General features: G+C 47.9%; 1 protein-coding gene across 1 annotated transcript in view; it reads left to right on the forward strand.

The window, feature by feature from the left end:
• Nucleotides 1-1,034: 1,034 nt before the first annotated feature.
• Nucleotides 1,035-24,858, forward strand: part of COL20A1 (collagen type XX alpha 1 chain) — a 51,873-nt gene continuing 28,049 nt past the window's right edge. The window contains exons 1-18 of the mRNA XM_032705320.1: nucleotides 1,035-1,140; nucleotides 4,762-4,846; nucleotides 7,249-7,359; nucleotides 8,997-9,140; nucleotides 9,345-9,500; nucleotides 10,414-10,614; nucleotides 11,837-11,992; nucleotides 12,935-13,054; nucleotides 13,218-13,382; nucleotides 14,596-14,760; nucleotides 16,039-16,211; nucleotides 16,831-16,960; nucleotides 17,463-17,608; nucleotides 19,220-19,343; nucleotides 19,817-19,956; nucleotides 20,560-20,689; nucleotides 21,216-21,358; nucleotides 22,421-22,553. Coding sequence (XP_032561211.1) covers nucleotides 4,774-4,846; nucleotides 7,249-7,359; nucleotides 8,997-9,140; nucleotides 9,345-9,500; nucleotides 10,414-10,614; nucleotides 11,837-11,992; nucleotides 12,935-13,054; nucleotides 13,218-13,382; nucleotides 14,596-14,760; nucleotides 16,039-16,211; nucleotides 16,831-16,960; nucleotides 17,463-17,608; nucleotides 19,220-19,343; nucleotides 19,817-19,956; nucleotides 20,560-20,689; nucleotides 21,216-21,358; nucleotides 22,421-22,553 — 2,410 coding nt within the window. The 5' untranslated portion in view covers nucleotides 1,035-1,140; nucleotides 4,762-4,773. The remainder of the gene's footprint in view (nucleotides 1,141-4,761; nucleotides 4,847-7,248; nucleotides 7,360-8,996; nucleotides 9,141-9,344; nucleotides 9,501-10,413; nucleotides 10,615-11,836; nucleotides 11,993-12,934; nucleotides 13,055-13,217; nucleotides 13,383-14,595; nucleotides 14,761-16,038; nucleotides 16,212-16,830; nucleotides 16,961-17,462; nucleotides 17,609-19,219; nucleotides 19,344-19,816; nucleotides 19,957-20,559; nucleotides 20,690-21,215; nucleotides 21,359-22,420; nucleotides 22,554-24,858) is intronic.

The following is a 24,858-nucleotide window of genomic DNA, read 5'->3' on the forward strand; positions in this document are numbered from 1 at the left end:
CCAGGGAAGCTGTGTCTGCCCCATCCCTGGAAATATTCAAGGTTAGGTTGGACTGAGCTTGGAGCAACCTGGTGGAAGATATCCCTGTCCATGGCAGGAAGATTGGAACAAGGTGGTCTTTAAGGTTCCTTCTAATCCTTTCTGTGATTCTATGATTTAAGTGCTTCATTTTGGTGTTATCCTTTTGGTCTGTATATTGTGATGCTTTAAAATACTTACAAAGTTGTGAAACAAAACTGTGATGAACTAACAAATGTTCATTTATTATGCAAAATATTTTGAAAACTATTATTTTTTTCCATCTAGCGTGATTGTTCCAAAGGCACCTGTGTTTCCCATGGAATGGCAATTCCAAGTGTCTTATAGCTCACTTGGTTGCGATGGGAGAGTGATGCTGACAGTCCCTGTAGATGCAGCTGAAAATCTGGCTTCCATTTGTAATGAGAAATGACACTGTCAGTCATTCCACTCCTGCCAATGAGGACAAAATCCTTCCAAAAAACATTTGGCAGGGAGCTGGGTGTCTCTCCCAGGTGCTCCTGGCTCTGAGCACCTCACGCTGGAGCGGATCAGGGCTGTATCCCACAGCCGGGGAGCCCGCAGGCACCATCGAGCTCCAGCTCGTGATTCAGCCTCTGGCCTTGCAAAACTTACAGATGTGCCTAATTTCCTTAAACAAACGCAGCACAGCTGGCCCTCAGTGCACATGCTGGGCTCTCAAAATCATTTAATGGGATGCGGGTGCATCCCGGGGAGTCCGGCGGTGGGTGGGAGCCACGACTTGTTGCCGCATTCTAGGAAATCAGCGTGCAGATTCCCAGACAGATATTTTATTTAGTTAGCAAAGCCACCAAAAGCCGTTTACTGCTTTTCATAGAGGCAGACTCTTGCTTTTCACGCTTTATTTGGCTGCACGAAGGGGCCAAGCCGCTGCGTGCGGAGAGGGAGGTGGGGGAATCCCATCCCTCTCCCCCTACTCTCCCTCCCCTTCCTTATCCCTCCTGACGTCTGGGAATTGAAATCTTTAATCGCGCCGAGGAGCGGACGAGGCGCCAGGGCAGCTTCTCCCACAATTTAAGAATGTAGCTGGATTCCCGCAGCTCCCGCCTGACTCCAGGGAAGCCCCGCCGCTCCGCAGAGGTCTGTGGCTCGTTCCCCTTTGGGGCTCGGTTCGCAGGGATGCCCAGGAGGGGCTGTGCTGTTTCGGGGCGTGCGTGGGGATCCCAAGCAGGGGACTTCTGCAGGGTTTTGCTTTCCGAGAAACTTAGAGCTGGTGCAGCTGAGCTCGGGGCGGCACTGCCGATGCCACACAGGGGTGACAGGTCTCATCCTCTCTCTTACTGTGAAGTGGCTTCGAGGCTCACATTCCCTGCCAGTCGGTCTAAATACTGCCAGGACTACTTTGACTATTCTTTAGGAGTGATGACTGTAAGAAATGCACTTTTGCTGGTTGGTTTGATTTTTTTTTTTCCTTCTATTTTTGGTTAATAGTACAAAACTGCAGGAAATGGTTGCCAGAAAGGACAGTGCTTGGAAGGGTTTGCTATCTGAGTTTTTCCCACCTGGAGGTGTGGGTGGGTCGGTATCAAGCTGAAGTTACCCAGCCTGATGGGCTGGGAGAGTTGCAAAAGTTCAGCCTAGAAATGGAACTTATTCCCGGCTTTTTGAGGCTGGTGCTGGGATAATTGAGATTTTTTGTTCATTGGTAGAACTGAAACATAGGAACTTTCCAGGAGAGAACAGAAAGGGGTTGATGAATGTGCTTTTTTAGTCTGATTTAGGTCCTTCTACCGGCAAAGCGCTCAGGGAATGTGGGACAGATTTATTCCCTGCAGTTGGCTGCCTGCAGGGCTGTCCCAGTGCTGCTCGTGTGTCCGGCAAGGAGTGGGACACGAGGTGACATTGCTTCTGCCAGCACTTCTGTGCAGAGACAGTGATGACCTCTGAGATGAGAAAATGTCCCCAAACTGTGGCTGTGGAGAGCAGAAATTATTCACAGTGTCCCCAGATCCTCACCTTTAGTTGTGCTGCTTTAAATAAGTGGTAGGAATTTTTTTGCACAGATTTTTTTTTTTTCTTTAAATGAAGTGAGTACTTGTAAAATTTCCTGTACAAATAAGGGGATCTCTGACGGCATTAACCTCCAAATCCTCTCTGAGCACACAGCTGGGGCAAGTGAAAAGTGGTGTGTCCAACACACCCCCCCCCCCTATTTTCCAGGCCCTGGAAATACTGACCACATGCTCCATGTGTTGCTGTCTCCAAATTCCTTCCCTGAGGGTAAGTAACAGGAGAGAGGCTCCCTGCCTGCCAGCAGGCTGGTGTCACTGTGGTCCCCCGAGTCCCAGGGTCCACAGCTCAGCCTGGCTGGATGCTGGCACCAGTGATGGCAGAAATGGGTAGGGAGGGACCACAGAGCCCTGGAGTGGGGGTTTGGGATCTGGCAGGTGACCTGTGGAGAGGAAGCTCTGCAGGGAGGGTAGGAGAGCGCTCCTCCAGCTGTGTCTTCCACCATTTCAAACAGGTGCATTTGTTATTTGTGATTTAAAGGGAGGAAAATGAATGTTGGAGAAGAGGTAGAATAGTGATGGATTTGCCTCTGAATTTTTTGCTCTTCACTTTAGTTACAGTAAAGATCCACACCCTGAGAACAAACTGTATCCAGCCTTGGTTAACCTCTGGTTTACTGTGAGAGTGGTGAGACCCTGGCACAGGCTACCCAGAGAAGTTGTGGCTGCCCCAGCTCTGGAAGTGTCCAAGGCCAGGTTGGACAGGGTTTGGAGCAACCTGGGCTAGTGGAAGGTGTCCCTGCCCATGGAACAAGACGAACTTTAAGGTCCCTTCTGGCCCAAATCATTCTGTCATTATATGATAATATTTAACTCATCTTTGCCATCAGGTGGAAGCTCAAGCCTTCAGGGGAAACAGAGCCTGCAATAAACCCAGATCAGCGCAGGCTGGACGAGCCCATGGGCTTATTTTTCTGGACTTCAGATTCCATGTAACTCTGGTTAACATGAAAAGATAATACACAATCCAGTAGTTTTGCCAGAGTTTGGCATCTCATTTGCCAGCAGAGCCGTGGGGAATTTGCAAGGCAATCAAAGGCAGTTTGGTGGCATTGCAAAAGGGCACAAATGAACTTTTAATTCAGGGATTTTTTTTTTAAAAAATGCCTGCTTCCTGCTGCTGTTTGGCACATGCATCTCTGAAGCAAGGGCAGGCTTTGTTTTTCTGGAGCTGATAGTCAGAATCCCAAACCCCCCTGTAAAATGTTTGCTGTTTTTTATAAGCAATGACCTCATTAGTTGGAAAAATAAAGCAAGTGTTTCCCATGGCTAAAGGCTTTGGTTACACTGCAGTTGTTCCATATAACCTGATCTTCAATAAAAAAAAAAAAAATAATCACAGACAGCGTAGGGTGGTTAACAACTCCCTGTTATAACTTGCATATTTTTCCATTCATTCTTCCAACAATTTAGAACTGATTTAAACCCCAGGAGATCACTGGCTGGGTCCCTCACCTGTGTATTTATTTTTCCTTGAAACTGCTACAAAGTTGACGTGTTTGAGGGGAAATAGACATTTGCCAGGAGCCTTTAAATACCTGTCCATCAAAAGGAATAGAAGTGAAATGTCACTGCAGACGGCAGTGGAGGAAGCGGGTGCATGGTCTGGTTCTGCCAAAAGCAATAAGGCTGAAATGTGGAGCACAGAAATGACAGATGCCAATGATGCATTGCTAAAGGCCAACAACGTGTGTTTAAGACCTGGTTTATGGAGATCAAGACGAGGGGGAGGCACTGTTTCCACCAGGGTCGTTTTGCTGACCTGACATTTCTGACCAAACTGAGTAACAAGGAAATCCAGGCCAGCAAAACAACTGCAGGTGCTCGAGGTCTGTGGTCCGGGGCTGGCTGTCCTTAGAGCCAGCCAGCTTTATCTGTGCTGCAGAGGTTATTCCTGAGCCAAACTGATCCTCTGCCACAATCAGGTCTGTAACTGCCTCTGCTTTCAGCCTGTTCAGGTGAACAAGTTAAAGCAAGACTATCCCAATCAGTCCTGAATGTAACTTCCTGGGAACTCCTGTGAGATAAGAAGCAAACCTCGTTTGTAAACTGTTGACATACAAACTCCACTCAGTCTGTGGACCCCTCCTGCTGCAGGAGTGCTTTATCCCAGCCACTGAGGTGTGAGGAGCTTGGCTGACAGTGAGTGCTCCTCTAAAGGCTTTTCCCTTTATGATCAGTGCCTGCATGGCAGGGACATGAGAAAGGTGCTGTCTGTACACCTGTAATGATTTTGGTCATGATAATCACAATTAATTACTTCTGTACAATTTAAAACAAGTTACTCTGGAATTTGTCTGTCCAATCATTTGCCGGTGTTGCTAATTCCCATGATCAGAGGAGAACCCAGCACTTACAGTGCCACTGTTGAGATCAGAGCAGTTCCCAGCTCCAGGACCAAGCAGGCTGAGAGGAGTGCTCGGGAAAAGCCTGCTCCCCATCAGGTTTATAAACACAATTTAGTTCAAGGCTATGAACAGCTATACTGGAGACACCAAGAAGGTAAAATAATACACAGGAATTACAGGAAGATTCACATGTAATTCTCCATCCACCCTTTCAGTGCCATCAGCGATGCCCAGAGCTGCAGATCTCAGCTTGTGGTGCCTTAACTGAGGTCTGTAAAAAACTGGATTTTGATATGGTGAAATATAACTTTTACTTCTCCTTCCTGATATCTGCCCTCTTGTAGGTCCTGGTCATCATGCTGATTCACACTTGGTTCTTTTTTGCCTGCCTGCCTGTGCTGAGCCATGTCTGGGGACGAGTGGGTCAAGGTAAGGAGCCTGTCTGCCCTTGCCCCGAAGTTTTTCTGTCCCCTGGGATAGCCCAGCCCTCGCCCAAGCCCTGGGCATTGGCAGTGGCATCACTGCAAGGGACATTCCCAAAGACATGCAGGATTTTGGGGGCTTGCTGTGCTCTGATGTCTGCTGGGGGAGCTCCAAACCTGTTCCCACACTTGAAGAGCAATGAGAGATCAGGGGCCCCATCTGGGGAGGGCACCTCGATCCCTCCCCACTCTGCAGAGCCTGTCCTCAGCACTGGCAGCAGTTCAACGTGCCACTCCCTCCCACCAGGGATGCATTCCAGCCTGTGCAAGCAATGAAGGGGCTTATGTGATCTGCAGATGGAGCTTGAGATACAGGAAGGAAAAGGGGGTGCCTCTCTCAGTCACTGCCTCTCTCCTGGTGCTTTGGATGTGTATGGTGACATGTGATGCAACATCTGGATAAGAAAACACGACTTACCTTTCTCCTGCAACACATTTTGCTCAGGTAGTGCCACAAGTGACCAGAACATACCTACAGCACCTCACCACTGCTCTTCTGATGTGAAAGAACCACCTTTACATTATATCTGAACCCTGTGTGGAATTGGTGACCACAAACGTTTCTAGGGAGGTGATGGCACTGCAGAGTTGGGACAGATGTGTCTCTGTGCTGTGTTATCTTCCAGACCAGGCTCTGCAGTTAAGCCTGGTCTTAACTCCCTGTCAGCTGGAGAGCAAGGTTACAGCATCAAATGGTGCACATCCAACACAGGGCAGGGAAACAGTGAAGCTTTCATGGCACTGGGGATCATTTGCATCCAGCGCATAATGGTGCTTTAGAGGATGCTGTCCTTTCTGGTCTGCCTGGGGAAATTCTTGTCTTTTTAGCTTCTGGGCTCCTAGAGTGATGGCCAAGGAGCTGGACCACACTTGGCCAAAAGCAGACAGCTCCATGTTTAATCTAACTGTGAATTCCCCTCATTGTTCCATGATCTTTTACCATTTCTCTTAGGCACGATTCTGGGATTTGCTTTTTTCCCCTCACCCCTCTTTCCCAAGTTTTCTTTCTTCCTCTTCTGATTTGCCTGGGGTGAGACGTGAATCTGAGCTTTGTTTCCCTAAAATAGTTATCTGCTTGTTGGGCAGCCTGCAGGAAGCCTCTGAGAGGAAAGGTTAAGGCACAGATGTGGGGCTGAGACAAGCAAGTCCTCACTGCAGGCTCTCACTGCTTTCCTGAGTGGTGACTTCACAGCAAGGATGTCAGGAGGTGCCTGGACATCATACAAAGTGAGACTGGGGACTTGAAGAGTCCTGAGTAACAGTTTGGCAGCACTGAGTCGACACTCCAGGTCACCCTAAGCTTTTTTTTTTTAAGAGTTATGGTAAAGAGGCTGGTAACAGCTGCAAATGATGTGGGAGGGCACTTGAGTGCAGATGCTTATAGTGTGTTCACTCACTGCAAATTAGGGCATCCTGCTGGAAAGGCAGCTCTGGGCACAGTGTCAGAAGGAGGGGAGAGAAATCTGCTGAGTTGCCATCTTACATCCAGCCGAGTGAAAAAGTTTCATATGGTGGCATTTGTACGACAGGAATCATTGATTCAAAGAGTGACACATGAGCTCAGACATCTAGCTGGGGTTTAACAGATAGCTGTGAAATCTAGAGATGATAAGGCAATGTGCTCTTTCTTCTTTTTACCTCCTTGTCTGCTACTATTTTTTTCCTTGGGATTTGTCATTTAGTTTGCAGCTCCCTGCAGCAAACTGATACAAGCTGGTGCCTATGAGTTATGGTCCTGCCAGGAGCTGTTATTTACACTTTATCAGGTTTTCTTTCTTTCCTTTTTTTTTGCCTTCTTTCCAAACCCTGCTGATCCTTGGAGCTGCTGCTGAAATGATCTCTCTGCAGAAACATGGGATCCATCACCTGGGGAATTTCTGTGTTTCTCAGCAGCCCAAGCCCCTTGAAGAGCCTCACTGAACCCCCTTATCTGTTTCCTGCCCTCCCATTTCAGATGTTTGCACTGAACACACTTGCTGAAACAAAATACTTTGCAGGAAGGCTCCTGGGGAGTCCTCCAAGGTGTGAGGGGTGCAGAGAAAGCCCCCACCTCTGTGGGAGGCTGTTCTTCCTGCTTTCAGGGGTATAAAACGAGGACTCGTTTGAACACCTGAGAAACTCCTTTTTGCATGGGTGGAGGATACAGGTTTGCAGAGGTGCAGGGGAACTGCAGAGCTGCTGTGCAGCCTCAGGTGACAGTGAGGACTTGCATGGGATGGTGGAGGCTTCCTTTGCACTGTTGCTGTTCCCAGGTCCTTAGAGGAGACAGCACATGTGGTGTTTTGTGGGTGCATACTCAGAGGGAGGAATTGCATCCATAACAGCATGGACATGTCTCCTCCTCCCCAGGGTCAGGCCGGCTGAAGCTCACTGTCCTCTCAGAAGACAGGCTCCAGATGAAGTGGAAAGAGACTGAAGGGAATATCAGTGGCTACAAAGTTCGGGTAAAGCCCATGGCAGGTATGAGCTGAGACACTGGACATCAGCAGAGATCTGTGTAGGAATGAGGGACTGAGATCCATTATTTAGACCTTATTTAGACCTTAAGGTGATAGAAAGAAGTCAGAGGGAATTGTCCACAGCTTGTTCTATTTCCAAGTGTTGATTACCTACATCAAAACTTTTCTCTGGGCTGTACCTGTAGTACAGACAAGTCTTTCCTCCATGGCCACCATGGCAGCAGTCCACAGTCCCTCTGCTACTCATTCACAAGAGAGAGATGAAATTCAGCTCTCTTCACCCTGGGGGAAAGGATTAGCCAGAAAGTGCTGTTCTTTGGGACTGTGTGAGAAAAAAGATAGGGAAAAGTTCATTGCCTGATTCTTCTGTGAGAGCTCCCAACTCTACCACCACCTGCACAGACACGGGATGAGAAGTCCTTGACCCTGTGTGTGTGGGGAGGCTCATCCCCTGGCTCTCTACCCCTACTCCATGATTCCAGATGCTGAAGCTGGTGGTGTTGGAAGGACAGGACATCTCTCAGCAGGGAGCAATGGTTGGAGGCAACCTTAGTCCTGGCTGGCATCTGGTTTCCAGTTGCTGAGGCTTCCCCAGCGCGCTGGAGAAGGGAGCTGCCAGGCAGGATTGCGGCACAGCTCCTGTGATCATCCACCCACTTTTAGCTCAGCCCCCACCTGTTTCCCAAGCTGGAGCAGGAGGTTTCTCATTCCTTCCCTGTTCCTCCCCACAGCCTCAGCTCAGCAGAGAACTTCCCGGGAATGCAGAGCATCCTGGGAATGCAAGGAATCCCCACTGGCACTCCCAGCACATGCCTGAGGCTTTCCCTCTTTGGCTGGGGAGTTTCCAGCCCTAGGCACAAGCACAGGGATGGTGGGGTCAGAAACACATCCATCTCCATAATGTAAAGCTTGTAGACTTCTCCCAGTCAGAGGGGTTTAGGGAGCTGGTGTGACCCTCTCTGTTCTGTGTAGCAAAGAGCCCATAGGGCAGCAATTGCTGCCTTGCTCCATCTGCTCACTGCCCTGCCAACACAGAAACACCCCAGTTCTTGAGTGACCAAGGCATCACAGTCCCAGGACAGGTTCCAACAGCATGGGACATCACTGTGGAGGAGTCTGGAGGCAGTGCCAGCCCCAGAAATGAGCTGTCTCCTGCAGAGAGCAGCTGTCCTTAAAGAGTTGGGGCAAAGATAGCACAGTGAGAGTGTCTGGGATAAGTAAGATGAGTTCCAAGTGCCAGAATGACCTCCAGAGACACCAAGTCACTTCCTCATTTTGTCACATATGACCTCAATCAGTTGGATGTTTTCATAAGTAATAGCCAGTCTTTATGATCTCAAGACCAGCTTTTCACTCAAATGCTCCTTGGGAAGTTGGCCAGAGTTGCACTAATACTGGGTGGGAACTGGTTTTCCATTTGGGGCATGTATAAGGGATTTAAAAAACCACACCTAAATCTTCTCAACTCTACAGAGAGAAAAAGAGTAAAAATCAGAGATCCTCAAAATTTAAAGAATAAATAAGAGTTGACTGCAGTCCCTAGGCAGAACATTCCCTGCATTTCAGCGGTGCTTTCACTACTGTCAGCTTAAATTTAAGCTCCAACAGGCTCTCAACTGTGGCTTCATCCCACCTCAGGGGACTCAGAGCAAGAAGTCATGCTGAAAACCAAGACTCCCAAAGCCACAGTGGGAGGGCTGAGCCCTACCAAGGAATACACACTGCAGGTCTACGTGCTCAACGGCTCCCAGGAAGCCCTGTTTGCCAAGAGGAAATTTGTGAGTAAGTGGAGAGGGCTACATTTTACCATTCAGAGAACTCCTGAAGCTCTTGGGGATATGTCTCCTCTGAGCTCATCCTCTGGCGTATTCCCTGCAGACTGTATGGCAATCACAAAGCTCTTTTGGTTGGAAGGTTAGAAAGGGAGATGGTGAAGACCCAGGGGATGAGGGATGGACACTTTCTCTGTTTTTGGTCTTCCTACAGTAGAGGAACTCAAAAATGCATCCCAGACCAGAAGTAACAGAAGAAACGCAGGAGCTGCATCAGGAAAGAATCTCACCTCTTTGGGCAGCTCAGCTGAGCACAGTAGGGTGGCAGAGGCCACTCCACCACCCCTGAACACTGTCTTGACACAGACAGGTGGGTGCTCTGACCATCCTGGAGTCACATTGGCTTGATTTTGAGTCATGGCCTGTGCCCTGCTGCCATGGCTGGAGCATTGAGCTCAGATGTCCTTAAAACCAGTCCTACCCTCTCTCTGCTTTACATAATCCATCAGAGACATTCATTAGTGAGACATGCTAGCCCAGTCCCTTGTGTACAATTCTCAGCTACAGAAACATGGTAAACAACCCATAAATATTTGCCCCTCACACCAGCCAAGCTAAAAAAGCACATCCTGGGGCTGACAGGTATCCAAATTCAGCAGATGCAGACATATCCTTCAGCTGGGAGTGGATCATTTGAGAACAAGCTGTTGGGGCTAATGGTGCTGGTTTCCCTAGGCTCTGTGTCTCAAGGCTGGCTGTAAGTGGTCTACAAGAAGGATTTCCTCAACCTCCTATGGCTGAGGACTGTATATAACCACAGTCTCATGTACCTGGCAACAAGGTTTGCAAGAGCTCGAAAAGCAATTACGCGTGTTGATGGAAGAAAAGATCCATCAGGGCCTGTACCTAAAAAGACTTGCACTAGCTCAGGGTGCAAGTCACAGATTGCTGAGCTCTGTAGAGGTGTCGGGTATGAGATGCCATGGTATGTTTTCCCTGATTTATATTTACATTCATCATTTTTCATCACCAAAGATAATGGAAAGGGCAAACTTCTGATGTGATCCATTATTAACTTGTGAGCCCACATGCAGCCCTCTCAGAGAGGCAAGATTGAAGATGGTCTCTATCTAGCTAGGCTATTTGAATAAGCCTGTAGGACTTTTACCCTCTCTGAGCCCCCTGCACCTGTGTCAAACGTGGTTTAAATCAGTGGAGGAGTGGGACAGTTGGTTGGGGATAACACAATTAAGGACAATGGGTTTTTTCTCTCTGGAGCACAGCAAAGGACAGAGCTGAAAAGAAAAGGCAGAAGGGGATTCAGCCAAAGGGCTCAGGAGAAACCACAAGACACCAGCCCAGTGTGGAGGCCGGAGTGACAGAGACAACATCAGTAACCCCAAAATCATCCCCGCGCGCTCCTGCGAACTCGGAGCGAGAGCCTCTGGGAAAGGAAAAACCCACAAAGGATTCATCAAGGCGAGGTGAGAGGGGTTTCAAACATGTCTTGCTCCTTCTTCCCTGCTGTTTTCCCTAACACTCTTGAATACAAGCTTTCTATCTCACTCTCTACCCACAAGATTTTCGAGAGTACAATCCTGCTGATGGTGCTTCCAATTACTAGGTCATGCTTTGGGAGCTGTCAGGGCTCACTGGAGAAACTGGAGTTCTGTATAACAACCTGGACTTTAAGGAAAGCAGGAGTTGGGCCAAAAATTCCTTCCAGATGATTTAATTTATTGACTTTTATTGATTTGGCACTATTCTCTCTTCATGTTGTCATCTCCCCCTGCTTCTGGCAGATTCATGTAAGCATTCGTATTCTTCAGCAGAGCATCCCCAGCCACAGACCTTTCCAAGGGGAGGAGCACATTAGGGATTTCCTTATCCAACCTGCTCCTCCTTCTGGATTTGTTCCTCATGTTTCACAGACAACTGATCCAGGATGATCCTCCAGATTCAGTTGAGACTGTGATGGCTCACAGCTCTGTTGAAATGGGATGGGCCAGAGCATCCTCTTTTGGTCCCTTTAGACCAGCAGGAATCCACATCTGCGAAATGAGATAGGAGAGGAACCTCTTTAGAGCCTGTTGAATCTTGATGGGGTCATCCCTTTCCCTCCACAAAAGATGGAAAATTCTCCATCCAAGAAATATTCAAGGAACATGCATTCAATCAGCAACATGCCCTATCTTATCCCCCGTTAAGCTGCAGGCCTGGGGTGGGGAGAAAGGCAGGGCTGGAGTATCCCTGATGCCAGCAGGTTTTTACAGAGAGATTGGACTTAATATAAACCCACGAAATAATTATAGCCCACAGGGGATCTCGTGATGGAATGGAATTAAAAAATCACCTGCAATTCTTGGAGACTTAGGCTAGATAAAAGGGAAGCACTGGGCTGGGGCTGAGATGGAATGGAGCTGACAGCTTGCAGAGAGCAGTGCCTGGGTTAGCACAGGCTTCCTGACAGCTTTAACCCATTCTTTGCAGAAGTGCAGCTGTGCACCACACAATTTCTCAGTACTGAGACGGGTTATCCTTGGCTCTGTGGTTTTCACAAGATGCTGAGATGTGTCAGACTGGCAGATGGTCCAATCCACCATCCAGACAAAGCCGTGCACAGCAGATTCACTCTTTCTCTTAAAACTGACGCGGTTTTTCCTCCTTACAATTGCTTCCCTCAATATCAAACCTTTCCCCCCTCAGGTTCCCAGTTCCAGTGTGACACACCTGCAATGACTGATATTGTCCTGCTTGTGGATGGATCCTGGAGCATCGGGCGCAACAATTTCAAGCTCATTAAGGAGTTTCTGAGCAATTTGATTTCCCCATTCAGTATTGCCCAAGACAAGATAAGAGTAGGTAGGACACACTCCTGTTTCCTGACCTTAGGATGTCTGTGTTTGAAGGGGCCTTGGTCTCTTATTCCTGTGGTTATGTGCTCCTCTGAGGAGTTTTTTTCCTTTAGAACGGGGTCCTAAAGCTGCTCTTGAAAGCTTTTCCTATCTGGTAGCAAGCTCTGGCCTCTAGTGGTGGTCAAAAATAGCTGCACAGTGAACAGAAGTGATGTCCTTGGGCAGCACCAGGTTGGGTGGTGATGCTGAGATACTTTTGGGATTTGCTGCCTACAACAGCCACCACAACACCGGATACAGCGGCACTGCTGCTCTGGGACTGCTGTGAATTCAGCTAGGAATGGTGCTGCTTCCAGCTCTGAGTGATGCTGACAGTCAGGATGTACATGAAACAGGACTGTGTAAATCCTCCTCGCCCCTTGCAGCTGACTAGTTTGACCCCAATTAACTTTGAGACCTTAACAAACACTCCTGATCATCACAACAGGGGTAAGTACCCCTGTATCACGTGGGGTCTGAGGCACAGCTTTGCTGCCTGCATGACAAGGACTGTAGAATCAGAGAATATCCCGAGTTGGAAGGGACCCACAAGGATTATCAAGTCCAAGTCCTGACCCTACACAAGAATCCAGACATGTGCATGAGAGCATTTTCCAATACTTCTTGAGCTCTGACAGGCTTAGTGCCATGACTACCTCCCTGGGGATCCTGATCCAGTGCCTGACCACCCTCTGGGTGAAGAACCTTTTCCTAATATCCAACCTAAACCTCCCCTGACACAGCTCTGTGCCATGCAGAGAAGTGGAGTTAGAAACCCAGCCTGCTCACCCCCACTCCCTTTCATTACTTTGTGCCACCTCCCCTGTCCAGGCTGACACTCCCTCCCCAGAGAGGGGCTGCTGCAGCTCCCTGTGGCTGCCACAGTACCGACAGCTCTTGCCTTCCCCAGGGCTGTCCCAGTACAGCAGCGACCCCCGCACAGAGTGGGATCTGAGCGCCTACTCCACCAGGGAACAGCTGCTGGAGGCCGTCAGGAATTTGCGGTACAAGGGCGGCAACACCTTCACAGGTAATTCCATTCACGGGTCTCTGCTGAGCAGTCTGTGTGAGGGAAGCTGTTCCCATGTTGTGCTCTGTGGGGACCAAGGCCACTGTGGAGCAGAGAAAAGAGTAAAGGCATGGGGGGCTGCCTGGGAGGCTGTAGCACAACATCCAGCTCTGCTCCTCCCCAGGTCTGGCACTGACCCACGTCCTGGAGCAGAACCTGAAACCAGATGCTGGTGCAAGGCTGGAGGCTGAGAAGCTGGTAATACTGCTGACTGATGGAAAATCCCAGGATGACGCCAACCTGGCTGCTCAGACCTTGAAGAACCTGGGTATAGAGATATTTGCCATTGGTAAGATCACAGCCATCAGTAAGGACAAAGTCAACCTACTTTTGGTCATCTTCAAATTGAAGATGATGTTCCCTCAACTTTGATAGGAGCATCCTGAGGCTGTAAAACTAAGGTAGTGGGTAAAACCTAATTACACTGTGGCTAAGATGAAAATTAACTCCTTTATTCAGCACAAGCAGTGTCTTAAAGGGTATTTTTTTTTGTTTAGAGGAAGTATTCACATGAGAGATTTCACACCTCCCATCTAAAGACCTTTGGGAGCCCCAGCGACCTGTACAATAAAAACAATATTCTCAGCTGTGGAATTAGGCAAGAGAATATTGTACTGGGGATGGCAGAAGACCTCCAGTATAATTACTGCCTCTCACAACTTCCCACTTCTCTGAATAATAACGTTATCTGCTCTTCACTGTCCAGCAGCAATAACGAGACACAAAATGACCTTGAGCAACTCTGTTCTTGATGACTGCACAAGTCTGCTAGAGACTAATACATGAGCAATAAAGTTACATAGAAAACTCTCCTAAAGAAGAAGGGCAAAGCTGTTAGGGTAAAGGTCTTGGACTTGAGAAATCAGGCTAGATCCTGGTCTGGCAATGTTACTGCTTGGACAATATCAGGGAACCTCGAATGTAGCACTGGGAAGCAAAATGAGTTGTACTGTGGAGCTTGGTTTGCAGAGGGTTAATCTGGATGAGGAGTAGAAGGAAATGGATGGAGGATTCTCTGGGATGGAGAAGTTCTGTTATATAAGCAGGCTCCTTTTTACTCATCCCTGACTCTTGAAATATAATGTGATGCTCCGATGAACAACAGACTCTCTGTGGGGAGTGCTGGCACCTCATAAATATCAAATTGTTGTTTATTCATTCAGTGCTTTGCCCATTTATGCCAACTGCCTCTCAGATTGAAAAATATCTGCCTTCCTGGGAGCACAGCCTGCAAGTGATGAGGAGGCAGGAAAACAGAAGGAGGATTCACTAGACCATCTCCAGGCCCTAAAGACAATCTGAACCCATAGCGCTGAAAGCCCTTCCCAGGCTGGACTGAGGTGGTTGCTGCAGGAAAGCCCAGGGTCACTCAGACACCACCCCTCCACTGGAATGACTGGGAGGCTCTGCTTGGAGAGAAGGGTGATGGTAAACCCATCTCTGGGGGGTCCATCTGCTCATCTCTGGGGAGTCTCTCAGCCTGGTTCTCTCTCTGGTTGCAGGGGTGAAGAACGCGGACGAGGCAGAGCTGAAGCAAGTGGCCTCAGAGCCACTGGAGCTCACCGTGTACAACGTGCTGGACTTCCCACTGCTGAGCTCGCTGGTTGGCAAACTCACCCAGGTCCTGTGCACCAGGATCAAAGAGAAGAGCAGCAAGGAAACTGCAGGTGAAGTGAAACCTCCTCACTGAGGGCTGACCTTCCCTCCGCTCACCATCCACCTTCCTTTGCTGTCAGGGTTGACCCTTTCTCATATCTTTCCCTCCATGGGATCCACCACCCATCATCACCACCTGACTCTTCTCCTTCAGTGCTGATCTCCTTGCTCAGCCCTCTTGCTGCCACATCAATTTCTCTTGTGATTGTTTTCTTCTACAAGAAAGATGCAGTCCTTCCACCCTTACTCTGCTGCAGAATACTTGCTGTCTCTAACACTTCACAGAAAGTCATCACCTGGAGATGTTTCCATTTTGATACTCTTGGTTTAGGAATCTGCTTTTGGCCAGTGAGCCAGTGCAGGCAACATCCATTCCTACCAGGGGTTTGGATAGCTCTTGGTGGATATAATCACCTAATGACAGTAACTGCCATTATAGGGAAAGGAGGGCTTCTTTTCCCTCTTCCTTTATTATATGGTGTGATAAATGTATTTTAATCATCCCCTTTTCTGAGTTTCTTCCAACCAAGAGGAGGCAGAAAAAGCAAAAACACTAATGTGAGAATATATTAGGGAAAGTGTACAGAGTAAACGTGGAGGTAGGGTGAGGAGCTGATAAAATACCTAAACACTTCCTTCTTTTCTCCACAAGACTTTAAATGGTGGATCTCCAAGGCATTTTCAAGTTAAAAATCAAGCAGCCTATTCCTTTGCTGGCAAACAGCTTGTATGAAGAACCACTCCAGATGTTAGGTTAGATCCTCAGGAGAAATATCCTCTATGTATTTCCATCTCCTTCTGCTCTAAGATTGGCCTAAGGAGAATGGGAAAGTCTAACTTTCAAGCATGCTTTTATTTTGATTCATCCTCATTAATTTGTATTTGTTTGATGTAAGTACACATTTTTCAAAGGTGAAGATTAGGCCGAAGAAAAATGGGCTTCTCAAAAAAGAAAACAAAATAATTTTTGCTGTTTCATTTTGATAATTTTTTGTGATTGAGGGAAAGGTGGGTCATCTTTTGGATACATGCAAAAACACAGGCTCGTGTTGAAAAAATATTCCCAGCACCCAGCAAAATACACAGCCTGTTCTCTGTGGAGTATTTATGTTCTCTGTACACCCAGCTTTAAAATATTTATTTCAGAACAGTTTGGAACAGTTTCTGTACTTTATAGGGAAGGAGGCTGTAAGTTGATTTGAAAAATGTCACTCATATTTATGAGCTGGAAAGTACGTTTGGCATGAGAAGTCTGACTATAAGAAAGTAACTGTGTTTCTGATCCCTAGGCAGCACTGTGAAAGATTTCCCTGTGAACACAGGTCCCCAGCTGAGCCCAACTGACCTGAAAATATCAGCTGTGACCTCCAAGAGCATGAACTTGACCTGGAGTCCTCCTCTGAGACCACCAAAGAAATACCGGGTTGTGTATTATCCATCCAAGGGTGGTACCCCCAGAGAGGTGAGAGACCTTCCTCTGGACATCTGAGACTGCCACAAGTTCCAGATGGTGGCTGAGAGTTTAAGTAGACTTGGGTGGACAAAAAGAAGGTAGAGAATTCTTGTGGGACATTGGTTAATTAAATGCACGCTGAGTGTAAATATGACGAGGTAATAGGGTGACAAGACAGAAGAGGGAGCAGGATAAATATCAACTTGCTAGAAATAGTGTGAGCCATGCTGACACTGATTTTTCTCTTACACAGTGTTATCCCCTCCCTAAGGTATGTGTTTTGACTCAAAGAGGACACTCAAGTACAGAGAGCTGTCCGATGATGCTCATCTGTGATGGATACGACTCAGAAAGGCAAATCCAAATTGTTGATGGATTTCCACTGATTTCAGTGAGAGCACAATTAGAATCTGTTGCTCGGTGTTTGCATAGATCCCAGGCGGGGAACAGGAATCCTTACTTCCTCTTGCCTCCCTATTTTGGGGAGATGCTGGCTTGCACAAAGTTCAGAGGGCAACAGAACCGCCACAGAGAAGCCACGCTTGCTAGGGATGGCCAGTTCAGCCACTCTGCTGCTGGAGAGCATCTGGCACCTCCCTGTGTTGACAGCCGTCCCCTGTGCTTCCAGGTGGTTTTGGATGGAGCAGTCTCCTCTTTGCGGCTTTCCAACCTGACCTCTCACACCGAGTACCTGGTGTCGGTGCTCCCTGTTTACGACACAGTTGTTGGGGACGGGCTGAGAGGCGTCACCTCCACACGTAGGTCGTGAGTAGAGAGAATTATGCTGATGCATGGTCACAAAAGGTGAACAAAGCTCACTCTTAGACCACCTCAGACTGGACCCTGACGTTGTGTATTTCCCCCTTCCTCAAATTCAGTCTCTCTACAGCTCTCTGTCCATGGAGATGTTCAGAACTCCACTGGACAAGACCCTGACTAAGCTGCTCTTTGACCAGCAGATTGGACCACAGACCTTCAGGGGCCCTTGCCTCCTATGTCATTCTGCAGAGCAGCCCACTGATGTGGCAGTAACACACCCTGCTAGGAATGTATTGCAATCCTTGCTGGATTTTTTTCATCCTTGGTCTCTAAGTGAATTAAACCTATTCTCTGTAAAGTAACTGCTCCACTGTGTTTTAGATATGGGGTAGGTGTCCACCAGCTTGCAGAAACCGTAGCAAAGCCAGGTCTCCTCTGGGTTTTGAGCTGTTGCAGACCTCAAATACTGAAGGTGTCTTTCTGCCTTATTTTTCTCTTCAGTGCCTTTGTCTCCCCCCCGCTCCCTGCGCGTCTCTGAGCTGAACCACAACAGTATCAGGCTGGGCTGGAAAGCAGCCCAGGGAGCCACACACTACCTGGTGCTCTGCTCTGCAGCCCCTGATGGAGCAGAGGACTATACAGCAGAGGTAGAGTTCATGAGAATAACTATAATATTGTCTTTTCTCTGTTTGGGCTGAGTTTAGTGCTAATTCTAAACCTTTGTCAACTGGTATTGTGAGGTCATAGAAAAAAAAATGCATCAGAATTATTGCCAGAAGCATCTTTCCTAAAAGATCGATTTTTTATGGTGTGTCTCAGAGTGATTTATAACTGTGAGGGTTTCACATGGGAAATTAAGGCATGGGAGGAATCTGACTGACTCATGGGGCCCTGGAAACCCACGCACTGAACTCATATCTTTAGAACCCCAAGTGTAATTCCTGTATCCTTGAGGCTGTATATAAACGTCTTTACTGTGTTTATCTTTAAAATGTTCATTGAAAACATGTTAGGGAGGTTTTTGCTGACATCTGGAAACAGACCTACGACACTGCACATGAATAAAACAATGCCTGATGAATGGAAAACCCTTAGAAACATTTAAGAACTCTTTGTTGTGCATTTTAATGTGTTATCTGCAGTACCTGTAGGCTGAGGATATGAATTTGAAACAAAAAAAAAGGAGTAGGAAGGAACATATGTTGCCTTTTTGACTCATATTACCCCCTGAATGCACAGCAATAGGGGCAATTGCAGAGTGGTTTTCAAAACAGAACAATTAATACTTATACTCTGCCTTCAGTGCATAATTGTGGGGACTTTTTTTACAAGATCCAGAACATCTGAAGCAAAACCAACGTTTAAAATTGTACTTCAGCATATTGGAATATTTCCACAGTTTCCTGACCTACTCACTGCAAGAGTGCAATGCCCCAGAGCTGTAGGATGTCTGCAAAACTAGCGTTAAAACGTTCCCAGCCTTTTATAAACTGTTCTCCAGTGTGTGCAGACTCCTAAGAGTCTCTGGGGTGCATCTCTGCGGTGAACAGGCTGCGGGAGGAGAGCTGTGACTGTGCCGTGTTAGCAGCAGATGGCAGCAGCCCGGCTGCTCTGGGGCTCCTGGCAGCAGCCAGCTCTTCTGCCAGAGCTTTCCATGTGTCTGAGAAAAGTGGGATCACATCCCTTGCATACCCCCAGTCCACCCAGAACAGCCGCAGCATTTCTATATAAGAGACTCTGGAGGGGAAGCCACATGAGGAGCGACTGAGGTCACTTGGTTTGTTCAGCCTGGAGGAGTCTGAGGGGAGCCCTCATCGTGGTCTGCAGCTTCCTCATGAGGGAAGAGAGCACCAATCTCTGCTCTCTGGTGACCAGTGACAGGACCCAAGGCGTGAAGCTGTGGCAGGAGAGGTTTAGGGAGGATATTAGGAAAAGGTGGCCAGCTACTGGAACAGGCTTCCTAGAGAAGTGATCACTGCCCCAAGCCTGGCAGGATTTAAGGAGCATTTGGACAACACTGAGGCACATGGTGGGACTCTTGGGGCTGTCCTGTTCAGGGCTAGGTCTTGGATTTTGATGATCCCTGTGGCTCCCTTCCAACTCAGGATATTCTGTGATTCTAAGACCTAAGGTGGAGAAGTCCCCTTAGTGAAACCAAAGGGACCTTGGCCCGTGTTTCTGTAAGATCTTGCTCTGTTAGGTGCATTGACAGGTACCCTAGAGCTGAAGGGTGCCCCAAAACAGCTCTCTGTTGACAGGTGAAGGTGAACCAGCCCGAGGTGCTGCTGGATGGGCTGTCCCCCAGCACTGAGTACTCGGTGGCGGTGTACGCGATGTACGGGGAAGATGCGAGCGATCCCGCCAGCATCCAGGAAACCACCTGTGAGTGCTGCTGCTGCTTATTGAGTTGTTATTAAACACTTAAGGCAGGAGAGATATGTTAAATGAGGTGCTTCCCATATTGTGCATGCGGCTTGTAAACATGCTGCCTCTTCCCTGCCTGATCTTAAGCGAATATTGGTCCCTGAGGGGATCTCTGATTACATGGTGAGCTGCGAAAAAGGAGTGATTTTCCCCTGGTTAAAAAGGACTGCAGAAAAAGTTGTTCCCTGAGGTCTCTTTTGTCTGTGAGAAAAGGGGAATTATTTGGCTGTTTCTCCACCTAAAGCCCAGGTAGCTTTTCACAGCCTCCCAAACGCATGTATGGTAGTGACATAGAGCGATTATATCCCTGCATGGTGAACGAGCTTCTTAGTTCAAGGTAGGATCATCTAAGAGCAGCAGGAGGCAAACAGTGGCACTGCCATTGTGCAGCCTGTGAAGCCTCAGAGTGCTGTCAGTAACTGTTGTTGCAGTGGCCTTGAGTCCCCCCAGGTTCCTGAGCTTCTCCGAGCTCAGCCACGCGTCCGTTCGAGTCAGCTGGGAGGCCGCGTCTGCCGCCGTGAGAGCTCACCACGTCACCTATGCTTCTAGCAGAGGGGGCAACACTGGAGAGGTGAGTCCTTGAGGGCTGGGGGAAGGAGAAGAAACTTGGGAGGTTGGAAAATGCCTTGTTCTCCTTCCATGGCTCGGAGAGCTCGTCTGCTGGAAGTGTTTTAACTTTAACTGAAATGGGCACTTCCGATGCAGTCACCACCCACCTGCTGACCTCTCTGCAGCTGTACCCCTGTTCCTCTCCTAATCATAGAATGGTTTGGGTTGGAAGGGATATCCATAATCATCTAGTCCAACTCCCCTGCAGTGAGCAGGGACATCTTCAACTAGATCAGGTTGCTCAGCTCCCTGTCCAATCTGACCATGAATGTTTCCAGGGATGGGGCATCCACCACCTCTCTGGGTAACCTGTGCCAGGATTTTACCACCCTTGTAAAATAATTTCTTCCTTATATCTAGTCTGAATCTACTCTCTTGTAGTCTAAAACCATGACCCCCTGTCCTATCACAACAGGCCCTGCTAAAAGGTCTGTTCCTATCTTTCTTATAAGCACCCTTTAAGTATTGAAGGGCTGAAATAAGGTCTCTCCTCTTCTTCAGGCTGAACAACCCCATATCTCTCAGCCTGTCTCATACCATACTCATAACAACTCCTCCACTGCAGGTGGAAGTTCCTGGCACTGCAACATCCACTGTCCTGAGACCTCTATCCTCCCTCACCCAGTACTTCATCAGTGTCAGATCTGCATATGACGAAGGGGACTCCTTTCCAATTACTGGCAATGTTACCACCTGTAAGTAGGGAATGGAAATACTTTTGGTCTCAGTAACAGGTGACAAAGTTGGTTTGTGTGTGTCTTATTGGGGATGTTCTGAGACTGTTCCCACCAGCTCGTGGCCAAAACCCCTGCACGAAGCACAGATGGCTGCTGTTCTTTGTGTGTGGAATATGTCCAACTGTGTTATGTTCAAAATGAGGTGGAAGGAAAAAAGAAAAGGAGCAAATGAAGAAAAGCATGATGTATCACTAACCTCTGTGTCCTTGAGAGCCCTCCTAGCCTTCTCCCCTTCACAAAGCCAATGTGACATGTGTCCTCTCCATAAACAAGATAATCCTTCTTAATTAGGGCTTTAAAAATAATTTACCCCTCTCTGTCCTGATGACTGTTGTCATGTGGGTCTGAAGAAGTGACAGACAGGCTGGTCTCAGACATCTGCTTGGTTGATGTGTTGCTCCCCAGCCATCTGCTCCCCACCTTGGCTCTGACAAGGCACTGTCAGTGCCCAAACTTCAGCTCCTTTTCCTCCTGCATCCCTCAGTAAAGGTCCCCCCGCCGCGCGCTCTGAAGGTCACTGAGCTCTCTGGGAACAGCCTCCGACTGCAGTGGGAAGCTGTCGCTGCCTCTGATGTGGTTGTCTATCAGATCAAGTGGAGCACAGCCAGTGGAGAGAAGCCTCAGGAGGTATGGACCCACACACAGCTCTGGGGAGCTGGGTTGGCTTTGTGCCTGATTGATGGCTCTGAACTCACCTACAACAGGGTGGTGTAAAACTGCTCAGGTAAATGCTCTCAAGCAATGGAACAGGTCAGCAGGGTCTGTCCTGGATCTGGCTTTCAGTGGAGCAGTCACCTTGGGTGCTGGAAGCATAAGGCACAGCAGGGAGGAGTCCTACAGGCTCTGGGAAGATTGCAGAAGTGTTCTGGGAAACCTCAAGGATGAAATTTAATAGGGACAAGCAGAAAGTATTAAGCTTAGGCAGGAATAATTAACTACAGGTATACAGGATGTAGAACAAATAGCTAAGAAGCAATTCAGTAGAAAAAGATCTGGGGTTGCAGAGAATCACCAGCCCACAATGTCAAGTTGTTGTGGACAAGAAAAAGACAATACTCAGATATTTATAGCTGGAGGTATTGCCTCTAAGACAGGTGAAGCTACTTCTGCTCTCCTCAGAGCTAGTAAACACTGACACTTTTGGGATACTACTCTTCAGGAAGGATGAGGTCCAGGTGAGGAGAACAGAGAGGAGAATGACCAGAGACAGAGCTGGTGCAGGAGGGGCAGGGATGGATCAGGTGACCTTTTGCACCTCAACCCCCTTTCTTGAGTATGAGGTCAAACAGCAGTTTAAATGGTGGCTTAAATACACAAGTCTCTCCTGCAATGCTTCACATTTGGGCTGGAACAGGGGTGTACTGGGGCTTCTGTCCCCAGCTCTCCTAAAAGCTGGAAACTCAGCAAAGGGATTTTGTGCTCCAGGCAGGCTGACTGTGTCAGAGCACTGTGTTGTGGTACTGAAGGAGCTCCTCAATATAACTGGGCTGCAATGCATGGGCATCTGCTCTGCATTGATCAGGGATGGAATTTTGCCTTTGCTTACATGTGTGCAACCCCAAACAGTACCCTTTGTCCCCAAAGCCCAGTGCTAACTCATTTGTACCTGTGGGCAATCACTGAGGTGGACCCCTGGATATCATGAACCAGCTTGGGAACATGACTGACTCATTTCTTCCCCTGCTGCAGCTCTCCATTGCTGGAAATGTGGCAACAGCTGTCCTGCCGGGCTTGCAGAAGAACACTGACTACAAAATATCCATCTGGGCCTATTACAAAGATGGTGCTCGAAGCGACACGGTTTCTGTTCATCACAGGACCAGTAAGTGATGAGTGCTTGGAATCCACAGCCCAGGGATAACAAACAGGCCATGGGATGCCTCAGAGCTCATCACAGACCAGCAACTCAGACCTGGTCACCTCCAGCTCTGAAAACCCAACCCCAGAGATCTAAAAGAAGCTACAGATATTTAGCTTTATGGCTTAAAGTGTTCTCAGTTTGTCCTGACAAAAATAGGCTGGGCAAACACATCAACCTGGTGCATTTAAAGGCAGCTGATACCCTTGCATGTGTTTCATGTAGAACATGTTTCTTCCCTCCCCATGCTTCTGTGTAGTGTATTGATTCAAATGACTTGGCTTTCTGCAGGGTGTTCAGCTGAATGTGTCACTGTGCTGCCTAATGAACGTTTCCTGTTAGTAAAACATTGTCTGTTAAGGAGGGTGAGGATTTCTTCAGCTACGTCATTGCTGAGCTGTGCTTCATCTGAGGGCACTCACAAAATTAGGAGAGAATCCTGCAGGATGATGCCTTGGAAGCATTATCTAAATCTGGCTTTGTACAGGCAGGATAGGAGGTTAAAAAGTGGCACTCCCAGAGGTCCTTGTAATTAATATTGCGTGTAAAATGGATTTGCTGGCAGTGAATGGAATGCAATCCATTCAACAACAGCAGTCCTCCTCCTCCATCTCTCAGCTCTCAACCTCCTTCACAGAAAAAACTCATTTAGGCTGGTGTTGAACTGATGAAGCTCAAAGTAAATGGCAGTCTTGGAATAAGAAGCTCAGGTTTTATTAATAATAAATAATAATAACATATCTTTATAGAAAGCTGCCTCAGACAAGTACCTTGGAGCTACATACTGACAAAAGAAAAAACAAGAAAGCAAGCATCCTACAGATATATAATGATAAATGGAAAATTAGAGCTGTTTAGAGGGTTCAAAAATTAATTACTGTGCTTTATGTGGTGAATTATGAAACATCAGTGGAGCTCCCTCAGCCCACTGCCAGCGACACGTGACAGTGCCCTTCTGGGCACACTGGAACAAGCCAGTCCTTGCTGCTGTTGGCAGCCCAGTGGGACAGGGAAAGCAATTTGATTTCTGCTTGTCAGCTGCTGTCCTTGTTCAGGAGCAAGGACGCCTTGGGGATGTCAAGCTTTGCCTTCTGCACGAAGAAATCACCAAGTGTTCTGAGAAACCAGGTGTGCAGCTGAGCAGGGGGGTCGGTGCCTGGGTGCTGCTGGTCGGTTTGCAGGGGCAGCCAGGACACTGCCACACTTCTCCCAGATGATATCTGCACATGAAATTAATGGTTTTGATGTTAGTTCTTTCCTAATGTTTAAAGTAAGAAGTGCCTGCAGAGGAGTGGCCCAGGAGAAGGGGTGGCTTGTGATTTCCAGAGCTGGTCTTGGGCAGTTCAGAGGAAACTTGGGGATGCCAGAAAATTGCTGGAGGCTTGTGCAGTGGATGTATGGGAAGATGTGGCACTATGTAGGATATGGGAAGTTCTGGGATATGGCTATACTTCAATTTTCACTCTCTCAAGCAGAAGCTACCCACTCATACTGTGCTGAGTGATCAGGATGCCCAACGGTGTCAACCTGCATGTCAGAGCTGGTGAATAGTAACTCATCCAGCTACAGCATGGAAACCTCTTATGTTATCTGGAAACCCAAACCCCTTGATTTGATTTTTGAGCCTCTCCCTTTAATTTTCATTGCAAAATGAAATTCTAGGGGCTGAAACAGCAATGAAAGCTATCTGGTTCTCCTCAGGATGGCAGAGACTTTGGGTTGAAGCCTGGTGAATAGCACTGATCAGGTTATGCTGAACAAAACCAAAAGTACGTGTTAGAGGAGGTTGAGAAACCACTCTTGCTTTCATCATTGTTTTTCTCTTTTCCTCTCTTGGCAACATCCCTTTATATAAGAATAGGTCAAGTCACAAAGTTTTTCTTCAAAATGTCTCGGTAGAATTTCCAAGAAATGCTGAACTTTAAGGGCAGTGTCTGAAGTGAAACTCAGCAGGAAGCACTGGTAACACAAGATTCTCTCCCTGTCCTTCATCCTCCCAGGAATACTTCTTTGAAGGTGAAGGAAAAAAAATGCCAGGTCAGAGTGATGCCCTTTGTGCACTGTTTTTGTGAAGTGGTACCATGTTCCTCCCCTGGGGGTGAGGTGAGAACACTAAGGTGATTTTATTCAGGACCACTAATCCCTATTGTCCCACCTGAAATGCCCATTTTGAGACGAAATGGGTTCCACTTGTGGGGCCCTACAGACACCAATCCCTCATGGAAAACAGGTCACCAGAAACGTCATCCTCTTCTGAAAACCAGCAACA

This window comes from Chiroxiphia lanceolata, chromosome 17, assembly GCF_009829145.1.
Source record: "Chiroxiphia lanceolata isolate bChiLan1 chromosome 17, bChiLan1.pri, whole genome shotgun sequence".
Taxonomy (NCBI): Eukaryota; Metazoa; Chordata; class Aves; order Passeriformes; family Pipridae; genus Chiroxiphia; species Chiroxiphia lanceolata.